Source organism: Sorghum bicolor, chromosome 7, assembly GCF_000003195.3.
Source record: "Sorghum bicolor cultivar BTx623 chromosome 7, Sorghum_bicolor_NCBIv3, whole genome shotgun sequence".
NCBI classification, from domain to species: Eukaryota; Viridiplantae; Streptophyta; class Magnoliopsida; order Poales; family Poaceae; genus Sorghum; species Sorghum bicolor.
The window spans coordinates 5357755-5376163 of record NC_012876.2 but is presented as its reverse complement, the minus strand read 5'-3'; the positions used below and the strand labels follow the sequence as shown (position 1 = coordinate 5376163).

General features: G+C 43.8%; 5 protein-coding genes across 7 annotated transcripts; 3 read left to right on the top strand and 2 right to left on the bottom strand.

The window, feature by feature from the left end:
* On the top strand, nt 1647-6272 carry LOC8080864. Of its 2 annotated transcripts, none has more exons than XM_002445067.2 (4): nt 1647-1864; nt 1936-2036; nt 2117-2510; nt 5683-6272. In XM_002445067.2, the coding sequence occupies exons 1-4, from the start codon at nt 1788-1790 to the stop codon at nt 5960-5962; spliced, it is 852 nt and encodes a 283-aa protein (XP_002445112.2). In that variant the 5' UTR covers nt 1647-1787; the 3' UTR covers nt 5963-6272. The 2 variants fall into 2 exon arrangements, with proteins under 2 accessions (XP_002445112.2, XP_021320539.1); XM_021464864.1 differs by having other exon boundaries at nt 1658-1864; nt 1942-2036.
* LOC8080863 lies at nt 7495-8679 on the top strand. The gene is made up of 2 exons (XM_002445066.2): nt 7495-7811; nt 7891-8679. The coding sequence occupies exons 1-2, from the start codon at nt 7804-7806 to the stop codon at nt 8507-8509; spliced, it is 627 nt and encodes a 208-aa protein (XP_002445111.1). The 5' UTR covers nt 7495-7803; the 3' UTR covers nt 8510-8679.
* LOC8069646 (acyl-CoA-binding protein) lies at nt 11219-13676 on the top strand. Its single transcript, XM_002445065.2, has 4 exons — nt 11219-11375; nt 11975-12092; nt 13014-13076; nt 13230-13676. The coding sequence occupies exons 1-4, from the start codon at nt 11364-11366 to the stop codon at nt 13310-13312; spliced, it is 276 nt and encodes a 91-aa protein (XP_002445110.1). The 5' UTR covers nt 11219-11363; the 3' UTR covers nt 13313-13676.
* LOC8069645 lies at nt 13705-15274 on the bottom strand. The gene has a single exon (XM_002443868.2). The coding sequence runs from the start codon at nt 14565-14567 to the stop codon at nt 13977-13979; it is 591 nt and encodes a 196-aa protein (XP_002443913.1). The 5' UTR covers nt 14568-15274; the 3' UTR covers nt 13705-13976.
* LOC8069644 lies at nt 15452-18384 on the bottom strand. Of its 2 annotated transcripts, none has more exons than XM_021465393.1 (6): nt 18094-18384; nt 17822-18016; nt 16235-16401; nt 16038-16119; nt 15883-15951; nt 15452-15754 (listed from the first exon to the last, which is right to left on the bottom strand). In XM_021465393.1, exons 1-6 carry the CDS (start codon nt 18346-18348, stop codon nt 15584-15586), a joined length of 939 nt encoding a protein of 312 aa, XP_021321068.1. In that variant the 5' UTR covers nt 18349-18384; the 3' UTR covers nt 15452-15583. The 2 variants fall into 2 exon arrangements, with proteins under 2 accessions (XP_021321068.1, XP_002443912.2); XM_002443867.2 differs by having other exon boundaries at nt 17822-18013; nt 18094-18363.

The window sequence follows — 18409 nt, the reverse complement described above, 5'->3', positions numbered from 1 at the left end:
TAGGGAATGAACCAATCACCAATATATCAACAAACAAGCCATTCTAGCTTGCGACTCGGGAGTTGGGCGTCGGAATACCGATGTGGGTCAGAAGCAGTATTCACGTTTGGCAAAGTACAGACGTGTGTGTGGAAACTTCCAACGTTTCCTGTTTGCCTTGTTCATTTGGGCTTATCAGCCGGATCTGCCAGCCATTCAGCAGTGTTTTTCTCTCACAATAAATTAGTCAACAATACTTTCTGCCATGACTTATTTGCTTAAAGTTTATCCGTCGAATCTGTCTGTCATTCAATAATATTTTTTTTCACAATAAATCAGCAAATAGTACTTTCCATGGCTTATCAACCAAGCAAACAAGTTAGATCTAATTGTTCTTATTAGATCTGATCTAAACTTCTCCGATCTTGTATAAACTAAAAATAGGAAGGTTTTTTTATTGGTACAAGACAATCTACGCTATACATATTGGAAGTATATGTATTGGACAATCATAGTTGATTAAGGTACCACCATACACAATCCATCAAAAACCAATCTACTACTCTCTTCTTCTACATTTTACTCTTCCATCTCCATGTTGCTGATCATCGCTTGTTCCCATGACAAAAAATGGTACCCTAGGCTCACTTGTCGATGTCCTTGCCTCAACAGGATCCCTTTCGAACGAGAGTTTCAACGACTCCTTTGCTAGTTTGCCTAAAAACCAGCCATTCTTCACTAAGTAAGCCCGATAGCTATCTTTCGATGGTTTGCTTATAAATCTTGCCGCCCTTCACTTCAGAAGTGCATTTATTATCCGCTTTATTCTTTGGTTTGTTTGTATCATATTGTCACGATCTCATTTCAAATTTAAATTTTACGAAAACTCCCTCGAAAGCTTCATCCTTTATCAATCAATACTCAATATGGACCCCTCCACCCATGATCATCTAAAACACCTTCAAACTGCAAAACTAAATTGAATCATGCTTCAAAGCATCTTTTTTGCTCTCTTTTCTGCAATGGTTACACTCACTAACAAAATACACAAAGTTAATTAGACGACCAATTGCGCTTCGCCTCTAGCACGTGACACCAGGCGCGATAGGGTGGCCTAGCGGACGCCCACTTCCCCATCCAATGTTGCGGCCTTTCCTACACCCGATGCTACTTCTTCTGCCTTTCATTCTAGCAGGGGGACGAATCTGTCGTCCTTCTTGTAGCAGTTGAGGAAGGCGACGTTCTCTAGACAGCACCAGGCCGCTATGTACTTCGATGCCGCCATTAACACTGAAGATTTTGGGACCGGTTCTCCTGACGCGTCTATGGACGTGCTACTCGCTGACATTACTACGTGCACGGAGTTTTCCCCGGGCTCCTAGTCTTGGAGATCTAGGGGGGAGTCAGTGAAGCGATGGTACTTTCCAAATTTTTGGCAAGACAACATTTTCTCTCTTGTTGGTATGCATGTTTTGGCTTGCCCTAAAATTGGTGTACCCATGTTTTGGCTTGCCCTAAATTTAGTGTACCCATGTTTTGGCTTGCCCTAAAATTGGCTTGCAACTAACCAGGCCCTAAATATCAATTACGTATTTTTTTAAAAGCATATAGTTCTTTCACTCCTATAGTCCTATATGTGCTACTTGGACTTTTCAGGGGGTGTTGTGAAAAAGGACAATGGCTCTCTCTACCTCATCCTTATCCTTTCCCCCTGACCTCTTCTCTCCTCTCCAGCGCCGCCGCTGGCCCCAGCGCGGCCGCCGTGCTCCTCCTCCACTCGTGCCTCCCAAGCTGCTTCGCCGGAAGCAATGCGAGGATCCTGCCCCGGCGGAGGCGCCTCGGCGTCCTTGGCCCCAAGCTTCAACGGCTTCCGAGCCATGATCTGGTATGAGCTGCTGAAATTTCCCCCCTTTTTCTCCCCCTCTGGTCAATTCAAACCCTTGTGAGATCTCGCAGTCGCAGGCCGGCAACAGTAAATTGTACGAGCCGGATCGGCATTTCCTTCATCCAAACAGCCAAAACGGGGCCGTTCCGCGCAGGCGACAGGGCTACGGGAGGTGATTGCCCGCGCATACGACATGATCCAGCTACGCAACCGTTTTCTTTGACATTAATTTTCGTCCTTTTTGTTTCTCAGGAATTTGCTATGCTAGCCAGGCGGTTGAATTGCTGCCCACTTTGTGCCCTGAAATCGTGGTCCGAGACGCACGGCTCGAGGACTGCTGGGAAGTGGCTGACACTCACTGCAGCTCGTTCTTTCCTGGTTACAAGTTCCCGTTGGACCTTGTTCTCCGGATTGATCGTTACATTGCTCTCCTGTCTGGATTTTCAGTTCCGCCCGGGTGCATGAAGACTTGCCTTGTGGCCGTCAATTCTAATTCTGTAAATAATAGTTTCACCATCGAGTGTGGAGATGTTACAGATGCCAGCTTTCAAGAATACAGTCTCAGTAGAGGTTCCATAGCTGGCATTCTTACTCTTGATACAGTGGCAGACTATCTTCCGAGAAGGGGACCCCTGAAGCAGAGAAGGTACATATTTAGGCTCCGTTTGGCACGGCTCCACTTCATCAGTGAAGCTGTTTTTTCGGGCTTCAGCTCCATGAACAGCTCTATCGGTGGAGCTGGAGCCATTTTAGTAAACCGTTTGGCAAAACAGCTCTTTCCTTATAATGTGCTCGCACATAACGCCACGTAGGTTGAGGTGAAGCCAGGAGAAGACACTATTTTTTGCTCCTTCACACCCCAAAACTCTGTGAGATCATGTTTTTAGAGGCTTCATTGGTGGAGCCATTCTATTTTACCCCGTTTGGCACAAAACGGCTCCAAACGGCTCCTGAAGCCGCTGGAGAAGCCGTGCCAAACGGGGCCTTAGTTACCGAAACATATAAATTGAATTTCCTCGGGTCCATTTGTTAAGACTATTACCTATGAAGGGATGCAAGATATGAATGTTGCTGTAGGCGTCACTTGGTCTATATCATTAGTAAGCTTGTCTGTTTATCATTGCTAGTTATATGCATTTTTCTTGTTAAACTTGTTTGGCTTTTCAAATGTCTACTTGGCATAATTAGCAAGTAATGAAGTTTAAACATGACAGAGGACATGTGTAATGTAACAAAGCAGTCATAATATGGCAATCAGAGACAGCTTTCTTGTGGCCTAAGGTGGTCATGTCTCCCCCTGTTACTAGGATTCTCTTAAGTCTTAAGCAAACATTATACTTCACCTCCTACATGCTAACAAAAAAAACTAAATAATGAGTTTTGGGCTTAGTCTTTAAACTTAATTCTAATCTAACTATGAATGCAAATTCCATCAGTTGTAATTTGGGTTAAGTCATTAACTCGAAGTTTGTTGAAGACTTGTCCATGAAAAAAACAAGGTTTCACACGTCAGCTGCAATGGATGGGAAACATGTGTACACATTGCTAGTGCATTTTACAGCCTTTTAGATTATCACTTGTAATCATATTCTGCTCTTCTGAGTCTTCTGGCAGCACATCTTTTGAGCTCCCAGAAATAGACTTGTTACACATATTATGTACTAGATATGTAGGTGAACTACAAATGGCGAAGTTATGATCATGAGCATAATTACATACAATCTATTGTCCAATATGTTTCTTGGTTAAACTGGTAGCTAATTAACTCAAATACTGTAAGATAGTATTTAACACTTTGATGCTCTAATGAAAGCTGTGGCATGATTTTCAGCTAATTATGCTCTGGTAATGACATTCTCACCTACCCTACCCCTTCAATGTTGGAGAAAGCATAGTTGTTCAAGCTTGTTGAGATGCTTATAAATGGCATCATTTTAGTTCCTCGAACACGCATTAGAGTTACGTATCATTTCATTAAGAAGAGAAAGGTAAAAGGGAGAGTTTGTAAACTATCAATCCCCAACACACCCTAGACACAAACTAACAATACAACCCCATAAGAATGGCATCATTTTATGTATAGGACAGTATTGAGTTTGGGCTTTTCTTACCCTTTATGGGCTATGGTTACTTTTCTGAGAAGTAAAGGCAGTCACAGGTTAGACAAAAGAAACTAAAGCCAGTGTAGCTGTTAGTGCTAGGGTTGCGGCGTAGGTTGTAGTTGAAGGATGTGGATGGCCGGGGTTTGGGTCCCCTGTGTTGGGGCTGCGGTGCCATGCTGCTGCGCGGCATCACGAACCCGGCGTGACAGGAAGGGAACAGAGAGAGCAGGAGAGATCGATTCAATCTCCAGCTGAATCCTTTATTAACCAACTGTTTGAGTTATATATTCCCCAAAGCCTTAACAGCCCAAGCTAATCAATCTAAACAAACTCCTGGGAAATAGAATCTAGCTAACTGAACGGTAACCGGGTGCCAGCAGGTGGTGACCGTGCGCTGGGCGTGCCCAGCCTTTCACCGGCCGCATCTCAGCCACAGCTCCATTTCCTCTGCTGGTACACGTTGCCCACCATAACAGTAGCTCCGAACTACACAAGATTCTGGAAATGGTGATGTACTGCAGTGACCTATGTTGGAAACTGATGGCATGTAACTACAACATGATCTATTGAACATTTTTAGTTAATATAAAATTTGAGGAAAAAAACTCGGCCTATGGCCAGCTTCCTAAAGAAAATGTAAGAGTCGACCAATTTAGTGGCAACTGGCAAATAGAATACAACATTTCAGAGCTTCATATCATTGCATTAGAGGAGTAACTATTTTCAATGGTCAATCAAAAACCACCTGCTATCACACACAAGTATACAAACAAATAACAGAAGCGCGGAAAACATCATGCTCAGCAAAGGAAAGGTGGCAAACTTCTATTGTGAATGGTGAACTGAACTTGAATTTTCATTTGACTAAGGCAATACCATGTGTTTTGTCAGCTTTAATAGTTTTTTATGAGGTAAGGGTGTTAAATTGGATAAGTTATGTGGAAGAAAAAGGAATGTTCAATTTTGTCGATGAAATCTAACATAGTTTGAGCAAACACTTCTCAACTGAAGCAGGAAAGTGAAAAGCCTGTACTGTTAGTCTTTATTCCATCTTGGAGTGTATTCAAAACAATGTAAGTTTAAGTTATGCAGACAGATTGTTATTTCTGTTCGATATTTACCCTAATTAAGTCAGACTCACAGGGCACAGCCAGTGCTAAAGCCTCCCATGCATGGTGTTGTCTTGAAAGGGAGTTTCTAGGCAACCTTGCCTTTTCTTATTTTCAAGAAGGTTTATTCAGATCTTGGATACCCTGTACAAAAAGTGAAAGCTCTAGCACAAACCAGGCCCACCCTTCATCCTAATTAAATCATACTTAGACCCTCCCCCCTCCCCTGTTTCAGCCCAATTCCTACTATCTAGTTGAATTCTAATCAGGTTTCTTATCAGTATCCACACATTTAGTTTGTAGCTAACAGGAGTAAGTTTAACCTACTTTCCTACATTAAACTTGAGGCTATGAAATATGTGGTTCGGGTATATGTGTTGGCATCTTCTAGGAAATTTTAGGGCATGGATTCTCTCCTGAAGCCGACTCACATTCTGAAACAGCCTTTGTCCATTACTTCTGGCTACTGTATGTACTGAACAAGTTGTATTTAGTTGGTTACAAATCAGCTTATGCCATTGGTTGTGCTGTGCTTCAGTATGCCACCCCCACCCCCTCCTCTCCTGCCTCCCTAAAAGGTACTCAGTGTTATTTCCACTTTGTGCAGGACAGGTATTGCATATATAGCAAATGTGGCAGTGCGAAAGGAGGAGCGTCGGAAAGGAATTGCTAAAATGTTAGTCCAAGAAGCAGAGGCACGGGCAAGGAGTTGGGGATGCCGGTCAATGGCATTGCATTGTGATGTAAACAACATAGCTGCCCTACGTCTGTACAAAAATCAAGGTTTCAAATGCATCCGTGTACCAGAAGGAGCTAAATGGCCTGAACCCAAGATAGCTAAAGGAGTGCAATACAACTTCATGATGAAGCTAGTGCCCAAGGCTTGACCTGTATAAGATCTGACCAGGAAAAAGAAAAGATTTGAGTCTGTAGATTCTGCACAGATGCACAATTTGCTCCATTCATGTGTACAGCATTTGGTATATAGTTGAGGCTACTTTGTAAATGGTATATATCAGCTTACGTATTGATCCAAAGTGGTGAGGGTGTTGGTGTTCAAACCAGCCCGTACTAGCTGTTGGGGGGAAATGAACTAAAGCATACTTCACTTGTCTTATTGTGTGTAATTCTTGAGATTCTACAGGATGCCAGCCTTGCTGCTGGGGCGAAGTTCTAAATTTTTGTTTTTTTGCTGTAGATACAGACCAGCTGGTCACTTACCCTTGTGTTTTTTTTTCCAATGCTCTGGTCAGGCTGTGTTAGAGTTTATTAGCTGTGCTATCTGCTATGCGCCATGTTTGTTGGTTAGCTCTGGATTGAGATGGGTCATTGCACATTTGGAGCTAAGTTTACAAGAACTATCTATAGCTGTTCAGGCAAATAGCTAGCTGAAATCTATGGTAAAGATTTGTGATTGCACTGTGTGGATGCATGCCATACCATCATATTGCCAACTTCACTTCCGGTGCTCTCACTCCAATCTCTGTACTATATATGCTTAAAATGAATAAAAGTTTTTCCTTTTTTTTTTTAAAAAAAGCACCATATTGCCGATTTATGGCATTGAATCAGTTTTACTCATGTTCATGTTATCTCTTGTGTCCTGGTCGGTTGGAATAATCTTAATCATGTATATTGGTTACTTGAATTCATGGCTTATTGTTGTTGTGGGCTGGTGCATGTTTTGAGTTGGTTCTTATTCTCGTCAGATGGAATCATAAAACTTAGAATGCGCGCTGATTTCAGCTTGTTGCCTGGTTGTTTTCAGTTTTCTTGGTCTTCTTGGAATTCTCTGTAACGCAATCGTCTCATTATCATTTCATGTGGCTTCTCACCTTCTGTAAGGAAAAAAAAGGAAAAAAAAAGGATCAGTGGAGGGTGTTGTCGTGTTGATTAGTGGAGGATCATCGTACATATAGTGATCTATGGTATAGATTCTGTGCCCACTGTCACGGCGCCACAGGCTGGCAGCAGAATATTTTTGTCATCCACTTGGAAAGGAGAAACAGGCATGAGAGAAGAGGATATTAGCTCTCACCAGAAGCAGCTTCTAGCTTTTGAGCCAAACATGCCCTAAATAATGAAGCATAAATCACAAGGTTGTCAAATAGACTCGGAAAGAAAATACCCTTTTCATTATAAGACCTTTTTTATGTGTATATATATTTTTATTATATACTTAGACAAATATTATTATGTAACAAAAAGTATACAATACTGACCTTCTACTCAAAAATTAATCAGCACTAATAATTTTCTTAGGAACCCATAGGAACCAAAAAATACCTCCAACCACAGTAAAAGAGCTCTTTTATTATATACTTAGACAAATATTATGTAACAAAACGTATACATCTAATAAGACAAAGCAGCTTATAATTTAAAATGAAGAGAGTATTAAATAAATTATATAAATTCCGTGTTTTATCTGTCGGCTGATGTGTTTTTGGATCTAAACAAGGCCTCTGTTGGGTGATGTTTATCAGCTGTTGCAGATCACTGTAGCAATTACGCGTGGCTGCTGCAAAGCAATCACAAAAGCAGCTTCTAGCTTTTGGAGACCCCACCCTCCCTCCAGCTTTTTGGACCGCCGCTCCATCTCCTGATCTCCGTCTTCCCTGTTTCCCATCCCCAGTTCACCATCCCCAAAGGTTGACTGGCGAAATCAGCAGTCCAAGAACCGCGAGTCTCTGTCTGATCCAACCTCATCCCTCCGTGGCCGCCCGCCATGGATGAGTAAGTCCCTCCCTCTCTCACAAGAAGCAACCTTTCCATGGATCAACAAGTGAATATTATCTCGTCGTCTCCATCCCAGATCTGAGGAGTACAGCAACGGTAATGGCGGCGGCGGCGGTCACCAGCACCACCAGCACCAGCACCACCACGGGTACGAGTGGAAGTTCCCGGCGGCGCTGAGCGCGAACACGACGAGCGTGCACGTGACGGCGCTAGACGGCGTGGTGAACGTGAACTCGCTCTTCACGGTGGCCGTCTTCGTGGGTCTCTCCCTCGCGACGCCAGGGCAGCTCCGGAGCCTGGCCAACGACCCGCGGTGCGACGCGGGCGCCGGCGTGGCGCGGTCGCTGCTGGTGCTGGAGGTGGTGGCCTTCTCGTCGTTCCTCTTCTCCAGCCTCGTGGCGCAGGGCCTCAAGCTGGCGCTCAACCTCATCAACTCCAAGGACCCGCACGACGCGCTGCGCGCCCACATCGACGCCCGCGTGCTCCGCCTCGGGATGCTGGCGTCCGCCGTGGGATCCGTCGTCGGCTGCGTGTTCTTGATGACCTCCATGGTGATGGTCGTGCAGATCCGGCTTGGTACCCTGGGGTGCCCCACGGACCGCGCCGCCGCTAAGGCTGCGGCCGGGCTCGTCGGGCTCGTCACCACCGCGCTCGCCGTCTATATCGGCACCGTCTTCTACACCTTCACTCACTGATCACTGATGCCAGTTTTATGTAAGATTTGACGTCGCCGCATCGTGTTCTTGAGTGATGATAAAATGCGTGTATGAAGAGAACAGACATTTTTACAGTGATTTGTTTGTGTGCTCCATCATCTAGATTTTTACAGTGATGATGTGTGTATGAAGAGAACAGACATTTTTGTTGTTGTTGTCACCAAACAGGGCAACGAAACTGGCGGTCGGCGTCGGTATCACGTGAAGAGCGCGACGCGTAAATCTAGCATAGGCGGGTCTCCTAATCCGAGAGAGACACCAAAGCGCGCACAATCATGCAGCTACACATCGGTTACAAAACACAGATATCAACTGAGATACTTAAAAGATCTGGCAGTAAAGATCTCTGATTTCCTCTATGATCATTCCCGGAGCTGCAAGATTCGTGGAATTTCCCTTGATTGCGCTGATAAGATTTGCCACAATCAATAAACTGTGGGCCGATACTCCTTGTAACTAATGCCTCTGGGCTGCATATCAATAAATTGAATCAGCCCGTTGAATGTGTTAAAAAATGATTTGCAGAATCTGATTCAAAGATCACTCTGCCCGTTACAAAGTGAACAGCAGCATTCATAGTAGCAACACAAGCTTCAAACCTTCAGTTAGTTCTGAATTTCATTATGTGTTTATTGTATCTTAAGTTTGTAGAAAAAATAACAATTAATATTATGGTATGAAACGAGCACCATTAGATACATTATAAAATATATTTTTTCCATATTTTTTTTACTTCTTATATGTTAACACCCTTTTCTATAAACTTGGTTGAACTAAAAAATCTGACTTACTGTAAGTCTTTATATTTTTGGACTGGAGTATAATAATTGTGCGTTCAATTGATGGCAACATATAAAGGCAATGGAGAGCAGAGGATGCAAAGCTATCTGAAACATTTTCCTTCTGTATGCAAGAAACAAGAAACCTAATTTGTTTGAGTATCCATCGTCCATACAGCTTTCAGTATGCAAGAAACAAGAAACCTAATTTGTTCTGAATTTCATTATGTGAGGTCTTTAGTCTTTCTATCTGCATGACTGCAGCAGCGCGCAGCTACTTGCGCTTAGGTGAGGTCTTTAGTCTTTCTATTGTCCATGTTTAATTTGTTGATTCAACCAGTTTATGCTGGAGCCTAGAGCTCTGAAATGAGCATAGCTAGCGTGTTCCGTGCTCTGAACCTCTTTTGAGCTGATAACCGATTTTTTGTTCATCTTCCTGTTGCAGTAATGAATTGTTGTTGAAAGTTTCGACTACTAAACTGGCTGGGGCAAATTAATGGCCGCCAGCCCCCAAGTCGGGACAACAACCACGAATCCCACAGTGATTTGCTGCCGTGAAGAAACAAGTGTCAGATCCTTCTTTTTCATGCGAGACACGGCACCAGTCGTGGAGATTAATAACACGATCGATTGATCGAGGCTGGGTCGGAACTCGGGAGATCAATAACGGCATGCAGCAGCTTGTATTTGTTGCTGTAATCTGATTACACAAAAAAAAAACACCAAAGCAAACAGCATCGCATTTTTTTTATTTAACGTACTTAACGTCTGCTGGACTCAATACTACGTACTCCGTAGCTTTTGTCATGCTCTTTTGTGTATTTATTTGCGTCTGTGAGAGTGTAATTCTTTTGGGGGCAGAAAAGAATGGTCGCTGTAGGATGATGCTTGATGCATATGAGAGTAAGTATGAATGGTGAACTGGAATCTACTGCTGCTGCTAGATGATTGAATAACATGCTTATTTTGGTCACAACCGCAGGATGGGGACGCTGCCATGGCAATGGCAATGGCAATGGCATTGGCATCTAATTTGGTCTTTTAGAGCAGTCAGCGGCTAGTGATGAGATTCTATGCCCACTGCCTAGCAGCAGCAGCAGCAGCAGCATATTTCACAACCACTTGCCCACTTGGCTGGTTCCATTGGAGCATATCCGACTGGCACCAAGCATTTTCACATCACTCCCATGCTTGTGTCCGTCTGCTATCTATGCTCATCAGCATCTCATCTTTTTGGGCAATGTACCCAACTGGATCGGATGGCAAGTTGAAACGCTCAACTTGCAAATGCTTGAATGGAATGAAGCAGTGATTTATGCAAGAATCCCTGTTGCAATGGATAGAATGATTGATGAACTGTTCACTGTTCAGTAGAAGCTTCTGGCTGCTGCTCTGTTGATTTATGCCTACCGTTCATGAGCATTGTCCTGTTTGGCTGTTTGTTACTTCTTCCATTTATGAGTATCAGTTGGTGGTTAACTGGTTATGTGCTGTCCTTTAATGCCTCCATGTCCAAGCAGTTAGCTGCTAATTGGTGCACACTGCTGTCACTGCATAGTGAATTATCAATGCTTCCTCATTTTCTCATAGACCTTTTCTGACTGAATAACAAAAATGTATCAATCAATATCTTTAAAATGGTCCATCCGTGAATGAACCTAAGGTGCCTTTGTATAAAGAAGTAATTTCACAGAAACTGTACAAAAATTTCAAAGAAATCCATTCATTTCCATAGAAAAAACACAGAAAAATAAAGAAAAGTTCCATATTCCAAAGGGACCTTAATTCATAACACTAACAATTTGCGTTTTTTTCCTAACTTATTATTACTAACATTTTTCTTTTGAAAATCTAGAAATTATTCTAAGGATCTGTCTGCGAAACTTTGCCCAATACAGGGGCTCCTCCATAATTAAATTCGGAAACAGGGGGTTTCTCAGTACGTAGGAATTTCAGTACTGCGCTATATAAGCGGATCCGATCTAGTCGCCAGTCATCGTTAAAACCGAGAAGAAGAGAAGAGGCCGAAGGAAAACAAATCCTGAAACCAAGCCATGGGTCTGCAGGTACACGGCTCACCACTCCCTAAATCGCCATCAAATCTTTATTCATCTGATGATCTCCAAGATTGGTTCTTTTTCCCCCCATTTGTTCTGAATGTTCAGTTCCGTTTAGATTGTTGCACTGTAACCCATAGTAGTGTCGGTACGAGCGAGCTTGGTTAGATTGTCCAGAGAAACGATGTAGACTTGGAGGGTCTTAATTTCCGTCTAGATTTGTATGCGTAGCCAAGATCTGGTGGATTCAGACTGTTGGCTCTTAGCAGCACTTGGAAATTGTAGAGGCTGTGCTCATTATCTTCATGCTTAAGAGGGGATCCAATGCTTTTGCGCCGCCCTGACTCCTGAGCGGCAGTTACTGTTGTGTTCATCATGCCTTTGGATGTAAGATGGGAAATTCCCAGTTTGTTTTAAGTATTTTGCGATCTCTCGGGTTTCTATACAAAATTCTATAAAGAAATAGAGTGTGGCGAAGTGTGTGGTTCAAAGACTGGATTTCTTAAAACGATTTACATGAAAGATTTACCTTGTGAAATAGTTTAGCCTAGTATTGCAATCGTGGCCCCCCCAAGGAACATAACATGTGAGCTGTATCTCTGTTGCAGGAGGAATTTGAGGAGTACGCTGAAAAGGCAAAGACCTTGCCTGAGAGCACGAGCAATGAGAACAAGCTGATCCTCTACGGACTGTACAAGCAAGCCACTGTTGGAAATGTGAATACCGGTTAGTATGTAATCACACAGCTACTTTTGTTCTCTTGTTTCTAGTTCCCTTTGTAAGTTTGCAGTGTGGATGAAGCTCTTGGTTTGCAGAAACCCAGTTTAAATGTCATGGCTCAATACTATTCCTAGCATGGATAGTGTTTAACTTTGTGTCATAATACGAATTCCCTAAAAGTTTCACGATTTGCTTCCCCTCCATAAATTAATAAACAGCAGGCCCTGCCAGTTTACTTTCAAGGTTTAACAATTTAGAAATTCAAACCGTGGTGAATACGTATCATGAATTCATGATACTTTACATGATAAGAATATAAAATTGGGGGAGAGAGAGGGGGGGGGGGGGGGAGAGAGGGCTAAGAATATAAAATACAGGTAAAATCATATAGTAAGAAAACAAAACAGTATTATATAAAGAATAAGATGAACCTATTTACTGTAGAATCTTTTTATTTCTTCCCAAGTTTGGACAACTAACCATGGTTCTAGGATTTGAAGTTTTAGATTAGATGTTGACCAACCTCTTCGGACTTGGGGGTTCAACCAATACTGAAATGTAGTATTCTATGCTCTGTCCTGCAACATCTATTTACTGATGAAATTTGCTGCACCTAGATGCAGATGAATGGTAAATTCAAGTTCATGGGGCTAGGCAGAGTAACTGAACAGTTAAAAAAATGTAATGCTCATATGCTTTTTCTTCCATATCTCACTTGTAACTAAAGTCATAATTATGCTCTGCTTGTGCCGTACTAAATGAACCTCTAGTCCGTTTGACATCAGAATCTAGCCAGTTGCCATTAACTCATGGGATCATGATAGTGTCTCTTGAAACTTATCTGTGTATCTTTTGTTTGTGTTTACAATAGTATTTCTTTTCAACACAATTGTGCTTACATGTTTATTCGTTAATAAACTTTTGAAGACCGTCCTGGCATATTCTACCAGAAGGACAGGGCCAAATGGGATGCATGGAAGGCTGTTGAAGGTTCATATACTTATCTGATTGTTGTATTTTGGGCAGCTTATATATTTTTGTTATTTACCACAATACTAGTGTTCTACATAGATGCATATGCATCTATTCAAGTAGTATCACAAGATATTATAGTACTTGCTAAAACTTTTGAGATTTTGGCAGGTAAACCGAAGGAAGAGGCAATGAATGATTACATCACCAAGGTGAAGCAGCTCCAGGAGGAGGCTGCGGCTGCCACTTCTTAAAGTCTCTTAATAGTTGCCAAACAGCTATTGTCAGCTGAGCTTTATGCCATTTGTTCGTGAGAAATAGATCATTTGATCCACTGGGGATCTGTGAACTATGTACCTGCTTATGTAACTGGTTACCAATGTTATCCATCTATCTACATGTGAAGACTTAATATGTCTGTGTATTAAGGCTGTGTTTGGTTCAGTTTCTAGGAAGTGCGCTTCTGCTGGCCAAACGGGTAGAACACGAAGCTGTTTTTCCAAAATAGGCTGTTTTCATGTAGTATAATTATCCCACACCTTGGACCCTGCTTTGCCTTTCAGCTTTCAGTTTTCCAAATGGGTGAATAAAATAAAGAGATGTTTTCATTTGCTTCAAGGAAGATAACGAGGGGTAGATTTTATAGTTGCTTCAATCAAACGACTTACAGTTTTTTACAGCACATAGGCCACAACAGCTTGGTTTTCCACAGCTCGCTGGTTTACAAACCAGTTTGTATTTGACATAAATCAGTAGGTAAGTATAAGTTTGCCAAAGCTAAAATTACAACAGCTATACATTAAGAAAATAGCACTGCAGTGATCATACGCTTCTTTCTACATATTTGCTCCCCCTCCCCTGATATGGCATGTTAAATGGCAAGAAACAATACTGCCCTGAAAAAAGCATGCTCAGAGCTCAGGGGTATCCATATCCCCAGACTTTCCCGCCGGAGAAGAGATTGAGGCAGAGCACGCACGCGGCCAGCATCACACCTGGGATCCACCAGCCATTGCCGCCGTCGGAGAACATGGCGCACAGCACCAGGCACAGGAGCAGCAGCATGTAGAACCCCAGCCCGGCGCCGCCTCCGCCGCTCCAGTCGCCGCCGAAACCACCGCCGTAGCCGTAGCCGTACCCTCTGTCCGGCCGGTAGTAGTATATGCCGGCGAAGTAGACCAGCACCAGAAGCAGGAGAGCGGTGAGCACGATGTTCTGGATGAGCAACATGACCGCCACCAGCACCACCGGCACCAGCACCACCTCGCTCCGGTTGCCGGCCACGGCCAAGGCGAGCAGTAGCGCGGCGGCGCCGAGGGCGAGGACCACGAGCACGGCGTTGTCCGTCACCGTCTCCTCCAACTCCGTCACCGTCTCGTACCACTCCATCAGGGTCTCTTGGCAGATGACCCATCCCAGCGCCATCACGACGAGGAGCGGCACCACTGGCGACGGCCCCCGGCTCGCCGTCCACGACGGCGGCCCGCCTGGGCTTCCCCAGTAGCTCATGATCACCTCTACTGTTCTACTGAGATTTGTATCTGAAGATAATTTCTTTCTTTCTTTGTTTTTTGCGCTGTTCTAATTAACAGCAGACTGCTTGTTGCAAATGGCAATGCAGGCCTAACAAGTTCCTGGTATATATGGATTCATGTTCATCTTCTTCCAACTAATTTTTAACCACCTGCTTCTGCTTTTGTATGTGTAATGCTGATGTCTGTCTGGACTCTGGAGTGTGGGTAGGGCAGGAGCCCAACTTTGATCTGGTAGATGAGCTGATCCCAGAGAAAGATGACACTGAAGACAAGGACTTGCAGGTCAGGTCATTCTCATGATTAAGTCACAATCACAAACTAATTGAACTAGGGTTTAGTGAAGAAAATATTCTTTTTATCGACTCCATTAAGACTTAAAAGCCGGTTGAGTAAGCTGAAAATGATGGCTGATATCATGAGCTGGACCATGGATCACTTCAACCACAAAAACTGTCAACCCATAGTGGGAGTAGTTATGAGTCTCAGTACAATCTGTCTTATTGTAATAGATAAAAGATAAGGCAGTGGCAAAGCTTATGTTACCGGTCACGAGACAAAACTACAATTTGTTCAGACTGACCACAAAGTTCAGTGAATATAGCACATTGGTTTCTACAAGTCATAAAAAAAAGGTTGCTTCTGTATGATTCTAGAATCTGTGCATGACATGATTCCTATATCTTTGATCTTTGAAGTTTGGATTGGAGCTTGAGTGGTAGAAACTTTTGTGACAAAATCTCTATGCTGACGAGAGCAGTATTGACAATGGAAGCATTTCTGAAAAGCGTGCTGCCTTTCAGTAATAAAATAAAATTGAGTAACTTTATAACCAACAGTGCATGAAAATTAGACAAGCCATTAACCTCAAATATTGTATATTTCCTTTCGATTTTATGTATATCACTCAGAATGTTTTGTGAGATGGAGTACAGCAGCAGTCAGCTGAGCTTCTTGTGCACAGCAAAAATTTGGATCTGAAGAATGAGCAGCCTATTGCAGGCCATACACAAGCAGAGCCCCTACTCCGGCGATGCCGATTACAAAACTTATGATCACCGCAATAGGCGGCAGCGCACCGCCGATGGCCTTCCCAGTGGCAGCATCATACTTTGCAAATCGCTTCTTTGGCGCATTGCATTGTGGGCATCCATATTCATCAGGCTGCAGCCATACAGAAAATGGTTAAACTTCATCAGACGAAAACTAAAATACAGTACTTAATTAGATATAAACAGAAAAGGTAAACACTAGTTCTGTAATTGATTTAGAGAGAGAGATGCATTGCTTACCTGTTCTTCAAAAGGCTTGGGTAGGAAGTATATGAATCCACAATCAAGGCAGATGTGCGTTGCTCTCTCCTGAAAAAGGGGACATTTGCAGTTTATAAAATACATGCAGAGGCTTCAAGTTGGAGAAAAAAAAGGCATGGTTATGCTGATCCTGCCTTTTGTGCATCAGTCAACTTCCGTCCAAACCGAGGCGGTGCCGGCCTCTTAGGTAGGCGCTTCACATCAACTTCGGCACCCCTGAGATCACTCAGATGAGATTTGGGGGAAGTATAATCAATTCACTAAATTTTGCAATATCAAATCATAAGCCCTAACCATGTAGCCAGGATAATCCAAGGGAAGAAGTGTGTACCTGCTCACGACAAAGTAGACGGAGTCTGGCTTTGCTTGGATGGCTGTCTTGGTGAACCCAAGCTTATCTGCAGGCCACAGCTCATCTCCAAAGAAGCTACTTGTGTACAAGACCTGGTCGCCGGCTTTCAGACCAGCTCTTGCTGCATTCCCTCCAGATTCCACAGACTAATAATCGCATGCCGAAGAAACAAATCAATCATAGTTACTGTTTGCAATACTTGCCTCCAGATTCAGAGAATCATACTGAAGTGAACATGTTGTTTACATAGAAGCAATTAACAATTGGATCTTCAGCTTCAAATCATAACTAGTGCTAGAATTTTGAATTCTATGAAGCAAGGTGGCTAGTATATTTATGAAACATCAGCTCGTGGCTGAAATCTGAATTCCACGATCATGCCGGGCGACAAGGACAGAAACTAGCCAATTGATAGTGAGATAATGGAACGGTGAATAAATCTGAGGAGGAAGATCAAATAATTTGGGGCTTTATCTCTAATGGTAGATACTCAGTACAATCTTTGTATGCGGTGATCAGTCACAGAGGAGTTATACCAATGTATGTCCATGCTGTTTGGAAAATTAATATTCCACCTCGGATTCAGTTTTTTTTTTGTGGTTGTTAACTAAGAACAAGTTACTTACTAGGGATAATTTGGCTAAGAGAAGAGAGGTCTTGGACCAGTCTTGTCTTTTCTGTAGTGAGAGGGAGTCTATTTGCCATCTGTTTTTTGATTGTTATGTGCTATGTTACACGGATACTCTAAGGGGGGTGACGTATTCGTATCCGATACTCATCGGATACGCGGATACGGATACTCGGATACACCATTTTAGTGGGTTTTGTTTTTAGAAAGTGCGTATCCGCGTATCCGATACGTATTATATCCGATACTCGTACCCGTACTCGTGTAACGTAGGTTATGTGGCCAAATGTTGCTGGAGTACTATTTCCAAACTTCTAAATTCCAGGGAAGTGGTAAATTTTGAGTATGTGGCCACTAGATGGGTTGCTAGTAAAAAGCATGAACTGTACAATATCATTAGCTCAGCGGTTTTGTGGTGTCTGTGGAAATTCTGTAACTCTGTGTGCTTTCAGGGAGCAATTTGGTTAAGGCAAGAGAAGTTTCTTAGTGATGATTGTCAAGATGTTGGGGGGGATGGGCACCGATGTACAGCCAGGATCTAGGCAGGAGAGTTGAAGCTAGCTTTTGTGCAGCAATTGCAAAACCAGGCTACTGGACCGCCAAGAATCGACTGGCAGGGCAGGGCTCTGAAGTGATCAAGACTGGGATCGCCGGCTGCTCTTCATTTGTGACGGGGCTGTTTGGATGCTCCTCATCAACCATCACACCAATGAAGACTTCACTTGATGGTGACCCAAAGTAACCAAAATGTATTCAGGTAGTGGTTCTGTTGGCTTTTAAGGCCTTTTTCTGTTTGTGGCGGGCGCGCCAATTCGCTGGAACTTAACTGTCTTGAACGCTTTAAGATCTATAAAGCGGAGGAAACCTTTTCTCTGAAAAAAAAAAAACAAGGACAGGATCGCAGGAAGCAATGAAAACGCAAGTGGAAGAGGACTAACAGTGATGACGACGCCACCGCCGGGCTTCTGGCCTAAGGCTAACCCAAGTGGCTTGTCGACCTCCACCTCAATGTTCTTGGCGGCGGTCCTCGCGTTCACCTGCAGCAGCCTCCGCCGCGCGCCGCCGCCTCTCCGGTGGCCGGCGGCCGCCCACCTCCTGTCCACCAGCGACACCCCATGGAAGGCAGTCTTCTGCTGCACCATGCACACGAACATCAGCGATCACAAGGAACAAACCAACGACAGCAAGAACGGACGCGATCCCTACTCACAGTCGTTGATGCCGAGATGATGGAAGGAGGCGCCTGCTGCTGAGCTCTGATGATGGAGCCGTGCTTGGGGAGGGAAGGGGCAGCCACGGAGGAGAGCGTGGCAGCCATGGTGAGGGGCTGCGAGGATGGCGGCAGGTGGAGGTGTGGACCTGCCGAGGTGGAGGAAGGGGATGGCTGCTGGCTCTGCCATTTGGATGGATGGATGGAGATGCGGTGGTGTGCTCTGCCTGTGGCTAAGGCAAGAGTGGTGCTCATGGCCTCTGGTCGTGTGGAAACTGTGCGGCTGACACTGACTTGTCGGGACACAGTGCACGCG